At 41.8% G+C, this 18,893-nt stretch overlaps 1 protein-coding gene across 1 annotated transcript; it reads left to right on the top strand.

Moving 5' to 3' along the window:
- Positions 1–494: 494 nt before the first annotated feature.
- On the top strand, positions 495–18,667 carry MATN3 (matrilin 3). Its single transcript, XM_086623433.1, has 8 exons — positions 495–525; positions 3,424–3,993; positions 7,435–7,557; positions 7,993–8,115; positions 9,359–9,481; positions 11,257–11,379; positions 16,229–16,336; positions 18,132–18,667. The coding sequence occupies exons 2-8, from the start codon at positions 3,528–3,530 to the stop codon at positions 18,185–18,187; spliced, it is 1,122 nt and encodes a 373-aa protein (XP_086479559.1). The 5' UTR covers positions 495–525; positions 3,424–3,527; the 3' UTR covers positions 18,188–18,667.
- The last annotated feature ends 226 nt before the right edge of the window (positions 18,668–18,893 follow it).

Raw genomic sequence — 18,893 nt, 5'->3', positions numbered from 1 at the left:
GGAAGACTACATGAAACTAAAGTGGTCTAAGAAACACACAGCTGAAATTATTGGGAGCCGTGTGATTCTTGCACTCTGGCCTGGATCCATCCGCACCAAGGGAGGTCCAGTGTGTGTTACAGAACGAAGCCAAAAACCTGCTCCCCTTGTTAGCTCTCTGGCTGTGAGTGGGCACTGAAGGAACTTGGAGGTGGTGGGTATGGGCAGAGGGCTTTGGCCAAGGGGTGGTTGTTGAGACTTCCCAAAACATGGGTGGGTGATCATATGGGTGAGCAGGCAATGGCTTGAAATTTGTGTGGTGTGTGCACGTGCTGTTGCTCAGAGCTGTACCTCCCTTTAGGGAAAGCCATCATACTCTACTGCACCCTGTCCTGTGACGTTGCTCTGTGTGAAAGAGATGGTGGTGGTCCTTCTAACCTGCTTTCATTTGCAGGCTTTGTGAATGTGATGGTGGCCTCTTCTCCTGCACAGCCAAGGATCGTATGTTCTGAAGTGAGACGATACCTGCCCAAGACTATGGTGCTGGTGGGTTGCGAGGGTGTGGTGGTTTCTGTTCTAAATTGGGTCTTCCTGATCCCCTTACGGGGGTGAAAAGAAAAGATGGTCCTGCAATCCAACGTGTGGACTGCGGGTTCAGCAAAGGCATGTTCGGAAAGACTCTGCTGGACATCATGTGGACTTGCGCCCTCAACTGTGCTTTTTGTTGCAGCTTCCCACAGGAACTGGCAGGATTTGCAATGCTGGGGACCAGACAGACACCCAGGGTTAGATCTGACAGCAGGGAAGGCAGCTTCTTCTGCCTCAGTGATCGTGCTGTGAGGTTTTTCTCCCAGTCTTTGCAAATACTGCCCTGGAGATAAAGCCTGACGCTTGCTTGAGGCCAGAACGGCAAAGTTAGCAGACCTGGACAGAATAATCACAGCGGAGGCAGAAAGGACGAGTTTATATTTCAACTCCCTCTGCTCCCAGGATTGAACCCTGCCCTTTCCATGCCGCAAGTTCCCAAAGTTTCCCTCTAATCCTTCCAGCCCTTCCCTCTCTCCCAGGCCGGTCGCCCAGTCGGGGCGGGGGAAGCGAGGCCGGGCAGCCTGCGCCCTCCTGCCCACCGGCCTCCCCCGGGGAGGAGGCGGCGGGGCGGGGGGAGCCGATGCTGCCTCGGTTTCCCCCCTCCCTCTCCGGCGCCCGGCAGCTTTAAAGGCAGCGCAGCGGGGCGGGCGGCGGCTCCAGCACCATGCGGGCGCTCGGCACCCTCGGCTGTTGCCTGGCGCTGCTGCTGCCGCCGCTGCTGCTGCTGCTGCCGCCCGCGGCGCGGGGCGCCCCGCTCCGCCCGCGCCGGCAGCCGCGGCCCGGCGGCGGCCCCTCCGGCAGCCCCGCCGCCGCAGGTACGGTGCCCCGCTGGTGTCTGGTGCCCAGCATTGCAAATCCTGCCTCTCCGCGGCTGGCCGCCACCGGCGAGGGGCGCGCAGCCCTTCCCCGGGCCGATGCCCTCCTGCTCGCTGCTACCCGGCCGCTGCGGGCGCCGCCTGCCACTGCTTCTCGCGGGGTGTTTCCTTACGTGCTTGGGTTTACGCGCGGTTACAGGGAAGTTTATGCCCCAGGACATCTCGCTGTAACTGCAGTGGTCCATGGACCATGCGCTTGTAGGCAGAAGTACCAACTATTTTTTTGTTTGTTTTTTTTTTTTTTAATGCAAAGCGGGCCTTGCTAATCTCTGAAACCTGCATATCGCTTTCTACCTGTGTTCATTTCTCAGAAGATCTCTATTTCAGGCTCACGGATGGATCAGGCTCCTGAAAAGTTTGGGTTTTTTCTTCGTGTAAAAAAGAGAATTCTTTTGCCTACAAATCTTGGATTTTTTTTTTTTTTTTTTTTTTACAAACAGCGTGTGTCTTCTTCTTTTGTGTCTTCTTCTTTCAAGTCTTAAGCTATGCATGCATGTGCAAACATTTCTTCATGTTTTCCCAGCTTCCCGGAGGGCACAAAGCCATTCTTCTAAACCTTATGTAAAAAATGAGTTATGGGGTGAATGTAGAATTATATATAATATACCTGGACGGGATCCTAGATTCGTCCATTCCGTTACTCTGTCCAAAGGCAAAATCATCTTTACTACTGTTTCCTGATGGAAGTAAGGTGTATCTATGCAATTTGATTTTTTTCTCTACATTTTCACTTGCACAAGAGAAAAATTTTTTTAATGCATTTGGGGGGAAAAAAGTGCTATTTTCACCTCTACTTTTAAAAGAATTGTGAAGTTTTTTTTTTTTTAACTGGAATAGAATAATAAAAGTCAACCTGATAGTAGCTGGGAAAAGTGTCAGGTTCCCAAAACTGCTCTTCAGGGAGTATATTCAAACTGAACACCTCACATTTTTCTGTTTAATGCACTGCTGAGCAGGAATGTCTCTTTTGTAGAAATACTGTGCTTTTGAGTTGTCTGTTTTGCATAAACCAGCAGTACAAATCCATACCTTGATGGCATAAACTAAGTTAATGCATCGTCGGTGTCAGGTCAGGATACCAGGACAGAGAGCGTGCAGCTCAGGCCGCCTGCTCTTCATATCTTGCTTATTTTTTGTTTTCCTAAAAGTGATGTTTGTCTCTGATCTGAGCTATGGTTTTTCTGTTTCAGTCTAGATTTATGTCAGTGAGGAATTTTAGAAGCTAGAAATATTTGTGTAAATGTTCATTTTTACATGTAAAATTACTTCATAAATAATAAGTTACTTTATTTTTCTCTGCCCTAGAAGCCTTTAAACAGTAACAACTTCTAAAGAAGCCTTTATCACAGCGTCATTTGCCTCTTTTTCCTGTTGGCCTTTATTTCTTTTTGTTGTGTACTTCGAATTGTGAGTTACAAACAAGAAATAATTCCTAATCAGCAATCTATATTGTTACTATGCTAAAAAATATTGTTAGGATCTGTTCTAGCCAGTTGTTTTACCATTTTATTTCTATAGCTTAAAAAAAAATGGAATTCAGGCTTTATCTTTATAAAAATTAAAAGTAAGTACATTTATATATTGTTACATTTCTGTGTTGGCTGTTACATGCAAACTACAACCCTTTGTTTCAAGGATAGTTAGACATTTTGTGGGCTCAAATGTGGACCTGTCTTTTAATGCTTAGAAAAGTTCAATTATTTATTACTTGTCAAAATCAACATTTAAGAATTTATATATAATATAAATATATTATGTATTTAATATATCCACACATATCTATTTTATTTTCATATATCTGTATTATATATATATAAAATAATGTGTTGCTCGCTATAATTTTAAGCCTCTTTCTAGATAATCAAGAGTGCCAGCATTTATCTGGTAGGAGTAGTTTGCCGTGACAGCTTTCACTGCCCTAGGGTGAGAGCTCCGGTCCTGTGTAGGAGATGACTGAAGTGTTTTCCTTCCTTCTTGACAGACACTGCCTGCAAGAACCGGCCCCTAGACCTTGTCTTCATCATAGACAGTTCCCGTAGTGTCCGACCTGAAGAGTTTGAGAAAGTGAAAATCTTTTTGTCAAAAATGATTGATACTCTGGACGTTGGTGAAAGAACAACCCGTGTGGCAGTCATGAATTATGCCAGCACTGTCAAGGTAGAGTTTCCCCTCCGGACCTACTTTGATAAAGCATCTATGAAGGAGGCTATATCTCACATTGAGCCCTTGTCCGCTGGCACAATGACTGGCCTTGCCATCCAAACTGCCATGGATGAAGTCTTCACTGAGGAAATGGGCACCCGGCCAGCAACCTTCAATATCCCCAAGGTGGTCATTGTCGTGACAGATGGACGACCACAAGACCAGGTTCAAGATGTGGCAGCAAGCGCCCGGACAGCTGGCATTGAGATCTATGCAGTTGGGGTAGACCGGGCAGACATGCAGTCCCTGAGGATAATGGCCAGCGAACCACTGGATGAACACGTCTTTTATGTGGAAACCTACGGTGTGATCGAAAAGCTGACATCCAAATTCAGAGAGACTTTCTGCGGTAAGGTGGCCAGTCCAAGAGGGTAGTGTAATTTGGCTCCTTTGGGCTCCTGCTGTGGTTCCACTCCCTAAGAAAGAAGTTTTTCTTTTTGAGAAGTGTTATGTATCACATTCAAATATTTCCTTTGCCACCCGTTGGGCAAACAAGCCAACCCTTTTATTCAGTGGAGGCCAAGTAGTGACCTTTCATTTTGAATAGTGACCTTACCATGCAAGTAACAGACCTGATTTCAGTGGACCTCCTTGTGCAGTTGGTCCCATTTAGTGCAAGAGAAAGCATGGCAATCCATCCGGTACAGTTACCAACTTGCGGAGAGCGCACACCGGAGCTGTGCAGTCCGCTTATTTCTTTCCCCATCTGCTGAGAAGCATGGAGGGTGGAATTGTGGTGCTGAGGGGCTCCTTACAGACTCAGAGTAGGAATATCAGTGTGGCAGGTGAACCACCACGCTAGCTTGAGAAATTTCATGTGGGATGAACTGCCCGAACACAACAGGCTCTCACTCTGCAGGCATTGCTGGGCTTCTTCATGTGCCAGACTCACACCTTTCTCTGTTCCTCTGCAAGTTGATTTAGACAGGGGACTGTGGGATAAGTTGAATTAGCTTCGCTCTTTCAGGGCTGGTCTTGGAAAAATGCTGGGTGTGTGTTTGATTTGGGCTTGAACTCAGCTAATGATGCTGGGCCAATGTAGGTTGTTATTGTTGTTTACAGACAAAAAAGGGTCAAAAAAGGGTGCATCTGGAGTATTTAGAACCGCCTATAGATAGCTGCGACATAGCCCTACTCACAAAAATCAAACAACAACTTTTTGACAATTAAAAAAATTGTATGAAGTAGATTTTTCGAGTAAATTTCTAAGGAAATTACTTGTAAAATAAGTCTCCAGCAAGTAATGGGTAAAATCAGGTGTACAGAACATTGTAAGAAAATTAAAATAACAGCCATTGCCTTGGGAACTTGGTCAGCAATGTGTTGTTATTTCAAAGCCTTACTAAAAATTATCACCATACCTTTTGAATATATTTAGAGTGAATAGACCTCTTTTTCTAGGTGTGAAATAAACATGTTGGGCCATCTGCAGACAGGACACTTTGCCCAATAATTAACATAGGAAATGCCTTGAGGTTTGGCTTGACATCATGTTGTGTTGCTGATGTGACCACATTCTCTCTCTGGTAGCTGGAAGTGAGTACAAGTGCCCACCTAGCTGGACAGCTATGTGTGCTGTGAACATAACACTAATTTTCCACCTACGTTCTAGCCAAAGCAAGTCCTTTCATAGCACCAAAGAAAAATCTCTTGTTCTTAAGAATAAACTCATTGTTTATTGTTCCAATGCATAGGAACTACGCCTCTACTAAGCTGAAGGATAAACCAAGGAGATCTCATTCGCATACACTTCTAGTGTAACTCTGAGCTGCTTGCATGCAAATAGCCAGAATCTGTGGGATTCATGGACAAAAATGGGGTAAATGGAATTATTTTTAAAAAGGTTCATACAAACCAAATGAATCTAAGAGGGTCTTGTAAGACAGTGTGGGTGAACTGGGACTTTTCCAGCTCCAGACTGCTTTTTGGTCGGAAATCTAGACTCACCAGTGACAATTAGGATTTTCTTTGCTTTGGCTAAGCCAAATAAATTTGCTTGTAGGGTGAACTGAAAACAGGAAAACTAATGTTCAGGGCAAAATAGTTGGCTAAGATCAAGTTCTTGGTGCATTGAGAGCATCATTCAACGTGAGACCATCCTGGAGATGGAAAATCTTAGCCTTGAATTGGTGTCCAAGTCAGTGGAAACTTGACTTTCCTACCACACACACTTTCTATCAGCCTTATTAGGAGATATCTAAACTTTTCATGTTTTAGAAGATGTGCAATGTTGCCTTGCAATCAGAAATACATGAGGAGATTCAAGTGCGCTTACATCTCATTTCTTATCTCACCACTATTGCTTTGGAGTTTGATTTCACCAGTAGTCAATATCCACATTGTAACTACTCATCTAAGTAAAATCTCCGGTAATAAAAGACTTGTCTTCCAATTTTTCTCCCTTTTGTTTCCTCCTTCTTTCTTTTCTTTCTTTCCCCTTTCCCACTTTTTTCTCTTTTTTTTCTCCTTCCTTCTCTCTCTCCTTCTATTTTCATCTCATCTAAATTTAGTCATCTAAAAATCATCTAAGTTTAGGCAAGTATCCAGGTTTCCTTTATAATCTGTGGAGAAAAGCAGAAGCAACTTGAGGTGACCAAAGAAGCAGCAGATCCAAAGCTAAATACACTTGAGAAAAATTGGTCAGAAGTTAAGTAGTTATGTAGTTAGACCATCTGTGAAGGAAAAGGCTGTCAGCACACGTAGTGCATTGCAGAGATAGCCCAGCGTTGTAACAGCCGTTCTGTCTGCCCTGTCACCACAACACGCTTAGATCAGCTGCCATCCGTCATGCTGCTTTCTCTACCACTATTTTCTGTTTTCTCAGTCTGATGAGATAACCTGACTGTCTGCTGGGGAATTAGCTGGTCCCTGAAAATTGAATCTCATTTTGTAGTTCACAGTTTCAGCTTCTCAGTTCTCCAAGGTCTCGACGTTATTTCTGTACTGTCCTTCAATTAGGAGGCTTGTGTGCCTGTAAAGCTACCTTACTGTAGGAACTTTCCTCCATATCCTCTTTTGGTCTTGGCTTTTTAAACCTGACGGATCAAGGCAGCTGCAGCCCTCACATACCCATCTTGCACTGGCAGATTTCTTTGCTGGCTGATGCATCTGGACCATCACTACACAGACACTCTCTTCATCTCTGAGAAGAGAGTGTGTTATCCTAGTGCCTCTGAGTCATTTTCTCTTCTTCTTGGTCTTGATGCTCTTTCTGTTGCATTTTGTTTTATTTTGTTTTATTTTGTTTTATTTTGTTTTATTTTATTTTATTTTATTTTCAAATGCATTTCAGTTTACATGGGGTTTTTTTACAATGCAGTAGGAATTTGTAAATCAGGTTGTATGCCAGTGACCAGAAGTTAGTAAACTGCCAGACAGTGACTGACACATTTTGGGATTATTTAAACTGGTTCATTGTAATAGAAAGGGACTGGATACAATAAACCAGAAGGTTCTTTTCATTACCATGTTCTCATTTCCAGTATAATGTTACTAAATGCTTAAAATCTCCCTCTCCCTGTTGCACCCTTTTCAGTTTATCTTGTCTTTCTACCGCCTGAGGTGGTGAGTTATTTCAGTGCAGTTTCTCCAGTGTCATTTATGATCTCTTTCTTCTGACTACAGTATGATGCAAAAGATGCCTGCAACTTTTTGTGACAGTGACACAGCACTGAAATTCACTACCACTAACCCAGCAAACGGTGCAAGATGTACTGTTGTAAGCATAAATTATTAATGACTGTTTCTTTTGGGATGACTGAAATGCCTTTTCCGTAAATGTCCTTCGTAGCTGCGAATGTGTGTGCACTTGGGAGCCATGACTGCGAGCAGATCTGTGTGAGTAACGGCGGATCCTACCTTTGCGATTGCTATGAAGGCTACACTCTGAATCCAGATAAGAGAACCTGCTCAGGTATTACTCCTTTGGTATATGTGTTCAACCAGAAAAACCAACATTTTTGGAACGCCATAATTGGATTTGAGAAGCTACTTGTGTACTTTTGTTGAAACAGTGAACATCTCCATCTCCTTCAATAATAATAGATCTAATACTAAATAATAAATAAATAAGTCTGCTGCTAGTGATGATGAGAAGTAGTTTGATTCCATCACCATCCTTTTTGTTATGCCTACAGAGCCATTCATTAGGGCCAGACGCCAAAACAAAGTCTTCAGATGTAGAGACTGTATAGCTATTTTCTTTTACCACTTACTCTAATTCTTTCAATTACTATTGCCATTTCTGAGCTGATCCCAAATAGAAATATATTCGACAATGTGAATATGCACTCTATCCCAAACTACTTTTTATTAACAATGAATTGTTTCTCTGACATGCATCTTGCAGCTGTGGACACGTGTGCACCTGGAAGGCACGAGTGTGATCAGATCTGTGTGAGTAACAATGGATCCTATGTCTGTGAATGCTATGAAGGCTACACCCTGAATCCAGATAAGAAGACTTGCTCAGGTATGAATTAAAGGCTACTTTAATATAGGAAACTCATGGAGACATGGACATGTTTTCTGTGAGTTACCTTCATTGTTTCTGATTGAAAAATTGCTTACAGACATCAACTCTTAAAATGACAATTGACCTGTACACTTTCCCCTTGGTTCCAGTAAGAGTGAAATTGCATTTCTCTTTAAATGTGCTGATTACAAAAATGCAATTTGGCACTTACCTACCATTTTATGGTCTTCACAGTACTTCATAAACATCACTTAGTCCCTGGGAGAGGATGAACCTATTCCAGAGATGCCAACCAGCACTGTCTCCATTGGAGACTGAGTGCCACTAGTCCATAGAGAACTTAAACCCTGACATTTTTCCCCTGTCCTCTCCATCTCTCCTGTCGAAACTCATTTTTTTTTTACAGCTTGCTGCTTCTGCTTCCAAGCTGTGCAGGTATCTGTGATATAGCAACCCCAGTCTTACACTGGCAGCAGCTTCTTGAATCGTCACCCTGAAAAGTTAGCCTATTATAAAAGCTTTTTTCCACACAATACTTCTCTGGAGTTTTTTCTTTAAATCCAGAAGTTTTGAGCAGCACCAGCCTTAGGGTGGCTATTTTATCACTGGTAAGTGCATCCCTCCCTTTGAGAGCACATATTCTTCTCACCAAAGATTTCACTCTTCTTATTTCTGAGAATGTTTCCAATAGAGAACATAGTCTTCTCGTGCTCCTGCTTTTTTGTTTGTTTGTTTGTTTTTGCTCTCACTAGGCTTTATATCTCTTTGCCATTTAATAGCATTTCTACATATAATGCCTGGCTTTTTGTGCCTGCCTTCAGCTCATGGATGAAAGCATAAAGTAAAATTTGGATTCACTGTAGTTACTGATAACACTGCAAGAAACAACTTCTTCAGCCTTGACGCATGGCAGGTCATCTCAGTATGGCCTGATCATAGCCATATCCTTAGCTTCATCCCTACTGGGGATATTCAGGGCTGATAGAATTGCTGATGAAAATCAGAATCGCGTGAGGCATGGTATAGTAATGTCTTGGAGTCCAGATATCTGCCTCCTCCATTAAATAATTAGCAACTGAATTCAGTTGTCTGCAGCATAATATAATAATGTAGTACGGCACTGGTTGAATCATAATTTGAATCCCAATTAAATTATATTTGTAAATGTTGAAGTATTTAAAATGCTTGAGTGTCTGGGAGGGATTAATAGTTTTTTTCTCTAAAACATGGTTCACCACAGCCATGGACATGTGCACACCTGGAAGGCATGATTGTGCACAAGTCTGTCTGAGTAATGATGGATCCTACAGCTGTGACTGCTTTGAAGGATATGCTCTGAATCCAGATAAGAAGACTTGCTCAGGTAAGACCTGATCAAGGAAATACTGTATTTAGCTAAAAGCAAGTAGCTTTTAAAAATCAGGTTAATTTATGTTGTTTTTCTGATAAATTATCCAAGAGTTTCTGTACAACTCCCGAAAACACAGTGCAACTTTATTTCTTCATATGTCCAGTAATAATTTGAGACTCATGGCTCTTCTACAGTTATGTGAAGCTTGTAATTGGTATAATTAAAATGCCATTTGGCATTTCGCTGAGGACTTCACAGTATTTTCACACCCAGGGAGCATGCATTGCCATATCCATCTGAGAGAGGAGAGGATAATATATTTGGTAGGAATATGTGATGTGTATTACTTGTGTCAGAAAACTCTTCAGTAAAGCAGCACAAGGGAAGGAGATGAATTAGGGCAAGGACTGTGCTGGGAGAGAGATTACAGTATGTATCATCATGAGTGTGTGATAACTCTTTCTGATGGATGTGTTTGGACCTCAAAAAATATTCCAGCCATAGAGCTTTAGAGGATAGAGGGAAATATTCTTTCCCAGCTCTGGTCTTCTGTGGAGAATAGAAGCATAGATGTAGCTGGTACTTAAGGATGTATATATATAGTACCTACAAATTAATATGTATTCTCCACCATTTTCACTTAATTAGGATTTGAACTTCTTCATTTCTTTGGATGTCTCACTGATGATTTACTTACACAAAATCCTTTTTTCCACTTTCATCATAATCTCTTTCCTTACTACATCTTGTGTGACAAAGCACTGAAACTGGGCTTCCATTTCCAGGAGGTTCCCAGGCAAACCTCTCCAATTAATTCCTAAGTATTGCATCTGAAAGAAGTGAAGCCAGAGAGCCTCAATATTTCTTCCTGCCTGGTTTAAGAGCTGATTTTGTAAATGGAGTTCCTAAGATTAACGCTCACCTGGCATTATACAAAGGCAATAAACGTCTTTGAGGGAATGTGAATTCAGTTAGGAATTAGACTCCCTTTGGGAGTCTAAACCTGAACCTCCTTTCACAGCACTGATTCTCCCCCTGCATAGTCAAATTTCAGATTAGTTCCCTAACATGCTTGTTTTTTTCCCTTTTGAATCTAATTGCAATAGGCTGCTAATGATTTCTAAACCATACAGGTCTTTGTGATGAAATAAAAATAGTCTAGGTCCAGGAGGGGGTCTTGTCTTTTTGTTTTCTTTCTTTCTTTGCTTGTGCCTTACTGAACCTCCTTACCACAAAGATATCCAAATATAGGAACTCCTTCTCAGCTTGGCCTTTCAGAGTTGACATGTTAAATTTGGCAGAAAACATCAGCCTCACACATCAAGTGCCCACTTTGTAACTGGCAGCGGGTGCCACGTCTCTCTTTTTTTTTTCACAGCCATGTATACTCTTCTGTTTATGGTCTTTTCACTCCATAAACCAGTGGCTTATCCAACTCAATTAGAGCTGAAATAATGCCAAATACTCTCTTAAAATCCAGATATTTGTTCTCTGAAGTTCCTTCGGATAATTACTTTGTAACTGGGTCACTGCAAGTTCAGTTCCTTTTGCAATCTGTTATAACTGCAGTGTTGCCAGTGTTCTAAAAATCATATTAATTTTGTGATGTTGATAGCCAGATAAAAACACTCTGTATACCCTACCACAGCTAATAGCATGCTGACATGCAATAAAAACGTCCTGGTTTGATTCCAAATGAAGATATGTTTGAAAATGGGAATTACTAACATCAACTAAAGTGAAGTTTGGGTATTGATTAATGTTCTCTTCTCAAACGCCCTCCTCAGCTGTTGACATGTGTGCACCTGGAAGGCATGACTGTGAGCAGGTCTGCGTGAGAGATGATCTCTTCTATACCTGTGACTGCTACCAAGGTTACACCCTCAATCCAGACAAGAAGACTTGCTCAAGTAAGTGCAGATGGTTGTTCCCTATCCCCCCATACCCTTCCCAGCTAAGTATAGGTATTGAAATCCTCTCATTAGCAGGTTAATATATTTGGATCTGTTTGAGAAACTTTTACGTGCGTTCAAGTGTTGTAAGACAGTTCTGTGTCACTGCCTTTTCCACTTCGAGCAACGTTCAGAGATATCAAGCACTTTATATGCAACAATGCTAGTAACTGCCTACCATGTGGTCTTTCTTTATCATCCTTATAACTAAGGCCTTCACTGTATTTAAGAAAAAAAACAACAATATTCAGCAAACCCAGAACTGAGAAATAATTGAAGGGAGAAGAGCTGGGGTTAGTCACACAGTCACATACTTTGCAGAACTGTGGAAACTGCATACCACCGTGCAGGAGACAGCTGGAGGCGGTGTCCTCCCCTCCAGGCTCAATTTCATGTTGCTGTTTGTTTCTTTAGCTTCTCAGGTAACTTCGTGTTATAGTAAAAATGTAATTTTTTAAAAAATGGTTCTTTCCTTCCTGGTCTCCTTACTGTAAAGCTATAGTGTGCTGGAAACTTTCCATGGCATGCCTTTGGAGGTGACCTGGCACTTCACATCTGGTGGGGTTAGGCAGCTGTGGTCAGAGTGACCATAGACTGCAAAGTAGGAACTGAGAGAGACCTCAGTAAGGCAGTTGGTTCTTCTCACCGCCTCAAGGCAAGATTGGTTACACATCTCAGTAGTTCCTGGTAAGATTCACGTAGGATAGGCTCCCAGCATGGAAAAGGATTGCCATTAGGAAGCAGGAAAAAAGTTACCTTTCTTTCGGATAACTATTTCTCCAAAACGCGTTCTGTAAGAACTGAAGTATGTGCACCAGGAACCCATGGCCGTGAGCAGGTCTCTGTGAGTAATGGTGGATCATACACCTGTGACTGCTAGGAAGGCTTTACCTTAAATCCAGATGAGAAAACATGCTCAAGTAATAATTTAATGTCATTTTTTTCTGAATATATTTATTGAAGTACCTCTCTTTAATGTGTTAAATCCCTTTAATCTGTTTAAGAAACATTCTATCAACTCACAAACTCTCTGAAAGTATAATCCCTTTTCATTCTTTTCTGCCTGTTTCCACTAATGTTTGAACTAGTTTGTTCCTTCTCGCTTAGTTATAGCAGTTATTGTATTTAAAACTACAGTTGACTCTTACCTATCACTGCACATTTAAGGACTTCACCATATTGTAAAACAAAATCAGTTATAATCTGCATTTCCTTAGGAAATGGGAACCAACTGGGTGATTGGCAAGGCAGGGTTCTGAGGCATCTGTCTCTGGAGCACGGGACTCAATTGTGTACCAGCATTTGGTGGATGGTGAGAGGCCAGAGGGGAACGGAACTGGTGTCAGAAGAACTACTGTAATGCTAAACCATATGTTCTTCTCTGCTCCTCCAAGCTGAGTGGGGCAGGCATGAACTCACCAACTGTTTTCCCTTCAGATGGGCAATAATGGCATCAACTGTTGGCAGAACCTCTGCACCATTTGATGTAGAATCGTAAATAAAGTTGGGTTGAAAGGGACCTCAAGAGGTACCTAGTCCAATCTCTGATTCAGAGCAGCAATAACTTGCCATTCCATCAAGTGGCTAAGGACTCTATGTAAGAGCAGAGTTATAAAATAGGTGGATATAGCCAAACAATATCTGCAAAAATAGTATTTTTTTTGTAGGTCTGGACTTAAACATAAATGCAGTATAAAAACACAACTCTAGCATGTTTTGTACCACTTGTTTGACTATGACCATCCCAGTGGTAATGGGAGTGTCCAGGATTTTGAATATCAAGTACTGGAAGACTCTAAATTTCATAGAAGGACTGTAGAAGACTTCAGGGTACCCTTGGGCAGTTGCCAAAGTTGGTTGGGAAAGTAAATTTCTTAAAACCGACATAATCCAAGGAGGATCTGTATCTGTCATTGGAAAATTTAAATGCAAACATGAAAAATTAACTGGCAGTTGGTTGGAAACCAACCATGTTGGTGTGATATTTTGAACTGGCCTTCCTCCAGCTGACTCTTGAACAGCTCTTCTTTGTACATTGACCATAAAGCTGGTGGAATGTTCCAAAGAAGGGAGCTGAACAAATACAGGTTCAGTGGAATCAAGGAGACACCAGTTTCAACACTGGCTCTAAGACAAATGAGTTTCTGCACTGCTAGAAATGAATCTGTTCATAGATTTTGCAGTTTCCCTCTAAAATGGAAATATCAATGGCATGATCAATAAACAAAAAAGAAATAAAAATATTTCAGAAAAAAACAAAACAGAAATTGTATCCAGGTGTAATATTTCTATTGTGTTACTGTTATAATGCTCACATAATTTGTTTGGCATTGATCAGCTATGCATTTATATACCTAGAGAAAAAATAAATGAATAATCTGCTGTCGTTGTCTTTGCAAGCAACGTAAAAACACATGTATCAAGACACAGGCATTACATACAAGTAATACCCCTTGATAACTTGTTGAAAGGGTATTTCATAATTGTAGGCCCTCTTTTATGAAAGCTCTGCCTTTGGAAGCTTATTATTCTGGTCTCAGATGCAGATGGTAATCTCACTACTGTACCTGTGCTTCAGTAGCTGTTGAAATGTTTGTTAGCCTGCAGCAAGTGGTGCAGCTTGCCTTAACTCCTGTTTTCTTCATGGAGTAGGTGAGGCTAAATTGGCTTCCACGTAGCTATGAACTCACACACATCAGCTGATGCCCGACGTTATTATACCACAATGAAATTACCATCTCTCTGAGCCCTTTGTGATCATCCTTGGTTTTGTGGTGGATTATGGAGAAAAAGGAATTCTGAGGACAGATGAGGCTGGTCCCCTGTAAGTCTGGAAGACTGAGGGCAAGACCTAGGAACAGATTCAGCGGAACCACTGTGGAGTATGGCAATGCTTGCTTTCTCTTTCTTAAGAGATTGATGACTTCTCTGTCACACTAGCTGGCTCCTCCATCAACACTTCTGTGCCTTTCTGCTAGATTTTAAATTCATTTGGGCCAATTTGAATGTTGTTGTTCCCTGCATCCATGTTCATGTGACATTGGAATGGACTTGCGTTCGCACCCCTCGATGAATAAAAACTGATACTCCCTATGCATGCGTATTGCCAATGTTACAAACCGAGAGTACTTGTGAGGTGATACGCATTGATGATTTAGCTGACCCTTATTATTTAGCATTTAAAATTAATACTTGTGTTCTTACTTTGATTTTTGTATTATTTACCAAGTGGTAAATTCAATTCTTGTAATTTCTTCCTAAGATGAGACTTAGGTATCTAAATTACACCCACATCTCAGAAACTGATGCAAACCAACCAGTCTCTGACACTGACTGTGTGCCTAAAATCACTACGTGCCTTTCTGCTTGGTTTGGAAAACTGCTGGAGGGATTAATTTTAGACTATGGCATTCTCAGAAGTGCTGTGTTTGGGAGTGATGAGTACCTCAAATGCCATTACAACCCAGCTCTGACTGAGCAGCAACCTTGATTTTGTATAGATAGATAGATTTAGATTCTAATTAGATATAAGGAAGAAATCTTTTACGATGAGCATGAGGGGACACTGGAACAGGTTACCCAGAGAAGTTGTGGGTGCCCCATCCCTGGAAGTGTTCAAGGCCAGGTTAGATGAGGCTTTGGGCAACCTGGTGTAGTGGAGGGTGTCCTTGCCCATGGCAGGGGGGTTGGAACTAGATGATCCTTAAGGTCCCTTCCAACCCTAACCATTCCATTCCATTCCATTCCATTCCATTCCATTCCATTCTATCCGTTTCCCCTTATCCTTACATTGGATGCCAGTGAGAAGAGCCTGGCTCCATCCTCATGACAGTCACCCTTTACATATTTATAAACATTAATGAGGTCCCCCCTCAGTCTTCTCTTCTCTAAGCTAAAAAGACACAGCTCCCTCAGCCTTTCCTCATAAGGGAGATGCTCCACTCCCTTAATCATCTTTGTGGTCCTACGCTGGACTCTCTCAAGCAGTTCCCTGTCCTTCTTGAACTGAGGGGCCCAGAACTGGACACAATATTCCAGATGCGGCCAGGTTGGATGGGGCTTTGAGCAACCTGGTGTAGTGGAAGGTGTCCCTGCCCATGGCAGGAGGGTTGGAATTAGATGACCTTTAAAGGTCCCTTCCAATCCAAACCATTTTATGATTCCATCATTCTTCTGAAGAGAAGCCCAACAAGTTAGTCATGGCCTTAAATACAGCTAATTGAATACATTCTGTTTACAGTGATGCCAGTGGCCTTCCTATGTGGATAGTCTGATGGTCAAAGTACTACTTACAAGAGAGAGACCTGCACTGCAGGTTCTTCCCAGCCTGCATCACTTATACACACTTACTTCCCAGGGTGCCCTACCTTTTGGGATGGGAGATATTCTGGATGAGAGGGAGAGAGAACAGGCGAAGGGATTCACTCTAGTATAGTGATTAGAGTTGATGGGGTAGGCTAGTTGATCCCTGCACCCAGTCCTCTTTTTATATTTTGTTCAATCATGATCTAATTTAAAGAGTGTGGAGGATCCAGGTAGGCAGGTGAGGAACTCTCTGCTCTGCCTTCTCTTTTGTTAGAGTTGAGCCCTCTCTTGCCTGTCTTATTCCTGGACTATGACACTGGTATCTCTGGCTGCACCCTGGCCCCTGTTCACTGCTGTCCCTCCTTCCTGACTGCCCTGGGCTGCAGTGCTTGCTGTAATCTCATAGCATGAATTCAACTCGTGGTGCAGAATCAAGCATTTTCCTGGGATTTAAATGTTCCATAATTGTCACAAATATTCTAAGTGCTGTTTTCTCTCGTAGGAGCCGTAACGAGCAGTCTTGTAACAACTGAAGAATCCTGTAAGTGTGAAGCCATAGCTGCCCTGCAGGACTCGGTCACCTCACGCCTTGAAGCTCTGTCCACAAAATATATCCTTTTTCTCACATGATCTTCTGCATTCAGCTCTTTACTGGTATTTTAGAGGGAGCTGCTTTGGTGTTAGCCAGGGAAGGAACACGCTTCACAACAGGAAGTATTTTCCTGGTAATTTTAGAAGTGTTACAGAGCAAAATCTTGCTTGTTGAAAATACCATTATGCTTTCACATTTCATTGAAGGACTTTAGCATCAAGATACAGATAACATGCACACTGCTCACATCACCTAGATTATATATGGTATATTGAACATCAAGCACTGCTCTGTTCAGATGACTTTTACTGTTGCAGCAAATGCTTAGTTTTGAACCCTCCCGTAAGTAGTGTGTATGTGCCCCAAATTTTTGAAGACACCCAAAACAGGCAGTGCGACAACAGTCTGACCATTGCTGCAGTATTCCTCTGCATCCCAACTCTGCAGACAGGCACTGTCCCAAGCAATTTTCATGCACCTTCTTCTTCTCCGTGAAAATGTGTCAGCTGCTGGGATATAGGAGAATGTGAGAGCTGCAAGGCAGGGTGCCGAGGCTGGAGGTGCTGGGCAAGCCCTGGGTCCGCAGGACATCCAGGGTGCAGGCTGGTGGGTGCCAGCTACGCTGCGCTGGAATTTGCTGGCTTCATTTTTGGCAGTGTGGTGCCTGTGGCAGCGAAGAGAAATGTGGTCAGCCCCTGGATTAGGCATTTCACAAACATGTGGGAGAGAAAAAAAAATAAAAGAGAAAGTGGTAAACTCCCAGGGCTGGAATAAATGCCCTCAGATGCCATGGCAGGAACTAATAGCTGGAAGTTAAAGTTGGGCAAGCTGTGATTCAACATAAGGCATAATTTTTAGAAGTGAGAGTGGTTGATCACTGTGACAATTTACCAAGGTTTTCATCACTGGAAAATTTTTGAGACTGCATGCTTTTTTCTGTAAAAGGTGCTCTTGTTCAAATAGGAGTTGATTTAGGGGAGCACTACATCTGTCAGTTTGTCATCCTGATCACGGAGGCCTCAGAATCAAGGAAGAGTCGGGTATTTAGGATTAATCAATGGATAGCAAAGCAGGAGACCAGTAAGTTTTATATATTAACTCATTATTTATACAGATAAATAAATTTTTCAGTTCCCCAAAGTTTCTGAAAGCCGAATGAAAACTTCTGCCAAGGACACAAGACTTTCCCAGTGCTTGAATAAATTCAAAGTTGTTTTTATGAGGTCTAATTGCAAATCCCTCGTGGAGTTGAGTTTATCTGCCTCGGAGAGGTGAAGGGAAGACTCTGATTTTCCTTGGATTACAATATATAATTCCAGGTAATCTAAGTAGTTAAAACTGAACACCAAGATAAATAAACATGTAATGTCATCTCAATAGTAGCACATCCTTCAGAGAACAATCCTTCTGCCTGAAAGACCTAATGTTAAGCAAGAAAATGTGGTGGTTTCATGTTAGGAATATACTTTATTACAAAGAACTGAGGCTTCCTTTCAAAGTTATTCTTTGGTGTGCAGTTTGTATCCCTACTATCCTTTCAAGACAACCTGAAAAAAGCAGCGAAGACAATCACCGGCTACTCCTCAGCCCTGAATGTCACTCAGTCCAACTCCTTTTAAGAAATTAGGGTTATTGAGATCATTTGGGAAGTTGCCACCTCGACAGATCTCTAAAATATTTTGAAATCACTGGTTCAAACACGCATTGACCTCATTTAGAAAACAGACTGTTTGTTGAAAATGCAGCAATCAGAAGATTATAAATAAACCAAACCTTGTAGGCATCTATTATATTGTCCTTAACAACTGACCACTAGATGAAGTGTCTGAGAAGCTGCAAGCGTATCAAGGCAGACAGCAGGTTGTCTGAGTTACCATTCTACTTAATTCTGAAAGAAATAATCCTTCAGAAGCAATCCTTTTTATTGTGTTCAGCAAGCTTTATTTTGTTGCACAGCTTAGAAAACAGCAGTTGGTTTGTTATTTTTGACAAATGTCAAGAAGACTTAAGGAAGGCAACAGTCTTGAAAATCCAGTGACCCTGAGGATCTTCATGTACAGTCACTTTATAACCATAAAGTTACCTATATCTGCTGTGCTTCAGTTTGTACTGCAAGTAGTACAGCAGGTACTGCTTTTCTGCAGTAACTGCTCTTTTATTCTCTTATTTAACAGTTAATACAGAAAAAAATGAATGGATACAGTATATCACATTATATAAAACTGTGAAACGGCAAGGCAGAGTTACAAATGTGCCTATGTCACCTCTCCATTAAATGGGAAAGTAGTTTGAGGTCTTGTAACTTATTTTAATAAAATAAAGTACGATCAGCACAGTGATGTTGGAAGTTTTTTTTTGTATACAGCCTAAAGGATGTGTGTTATGAAATAAAGTGTTTAAAAAACCCAAGGAAACAAAATCTCTAAGATAAAGGAGGCACAAATGGAAGAAATCCACATAATTACACAGGATACTATCCCCAAGTCACATAGTTGCAAAAAGAACTGTTTGATTTTAAAACCTACAAGTCCTTGTTAATACAGATAAAAGGTTTAAGAGTAATTTCAAGTATTAA

The sequence above is a fragment of the Tauraco erythrolophus genome, chromosome 2 (genome assembly GCF_009769465.1).
Source record: "Tauraco erythrolophus isolate bTauEry1 chromosome 2, bTauEry1.pri, whole genome shotgun sequence".
NCBI lineage: Eukaryota > Metazoa > Chordata > Aves > Musophagiformes > Musophagidae > Tauraco > Tauraco erythrolophus.
Note: the sequence above shows the minus strand (reverse complement) of the source record. Positions and strands in the feature narration are given on the sequence as shown.

Excerpts from the sequence above, each read along its gene's own strand:
- MATN3 (XM_086623433.1), top strand. The coding sequence starts at position 3,528 with ATGATTGATACTCTGGACGTTGGTGAAAGAACAACCCGTGTGGCAGTC. Across the intron at positions 7,558-7,992 it reads AGATAAGAGAACCTGCTCAG|CTGTGGACACGTGTGCACCT; the intron begins GTATTACTCCTT and ends TGCATCTTGCAG. Across the intron at positions 11,380-16,228 it reads AGACAAGAAGACTTGCTCAA|GAGCCGTAACGAGCAGTCTT; the intron begins GTAAGTGCAGAT and ends TTTCTCTCGTAG.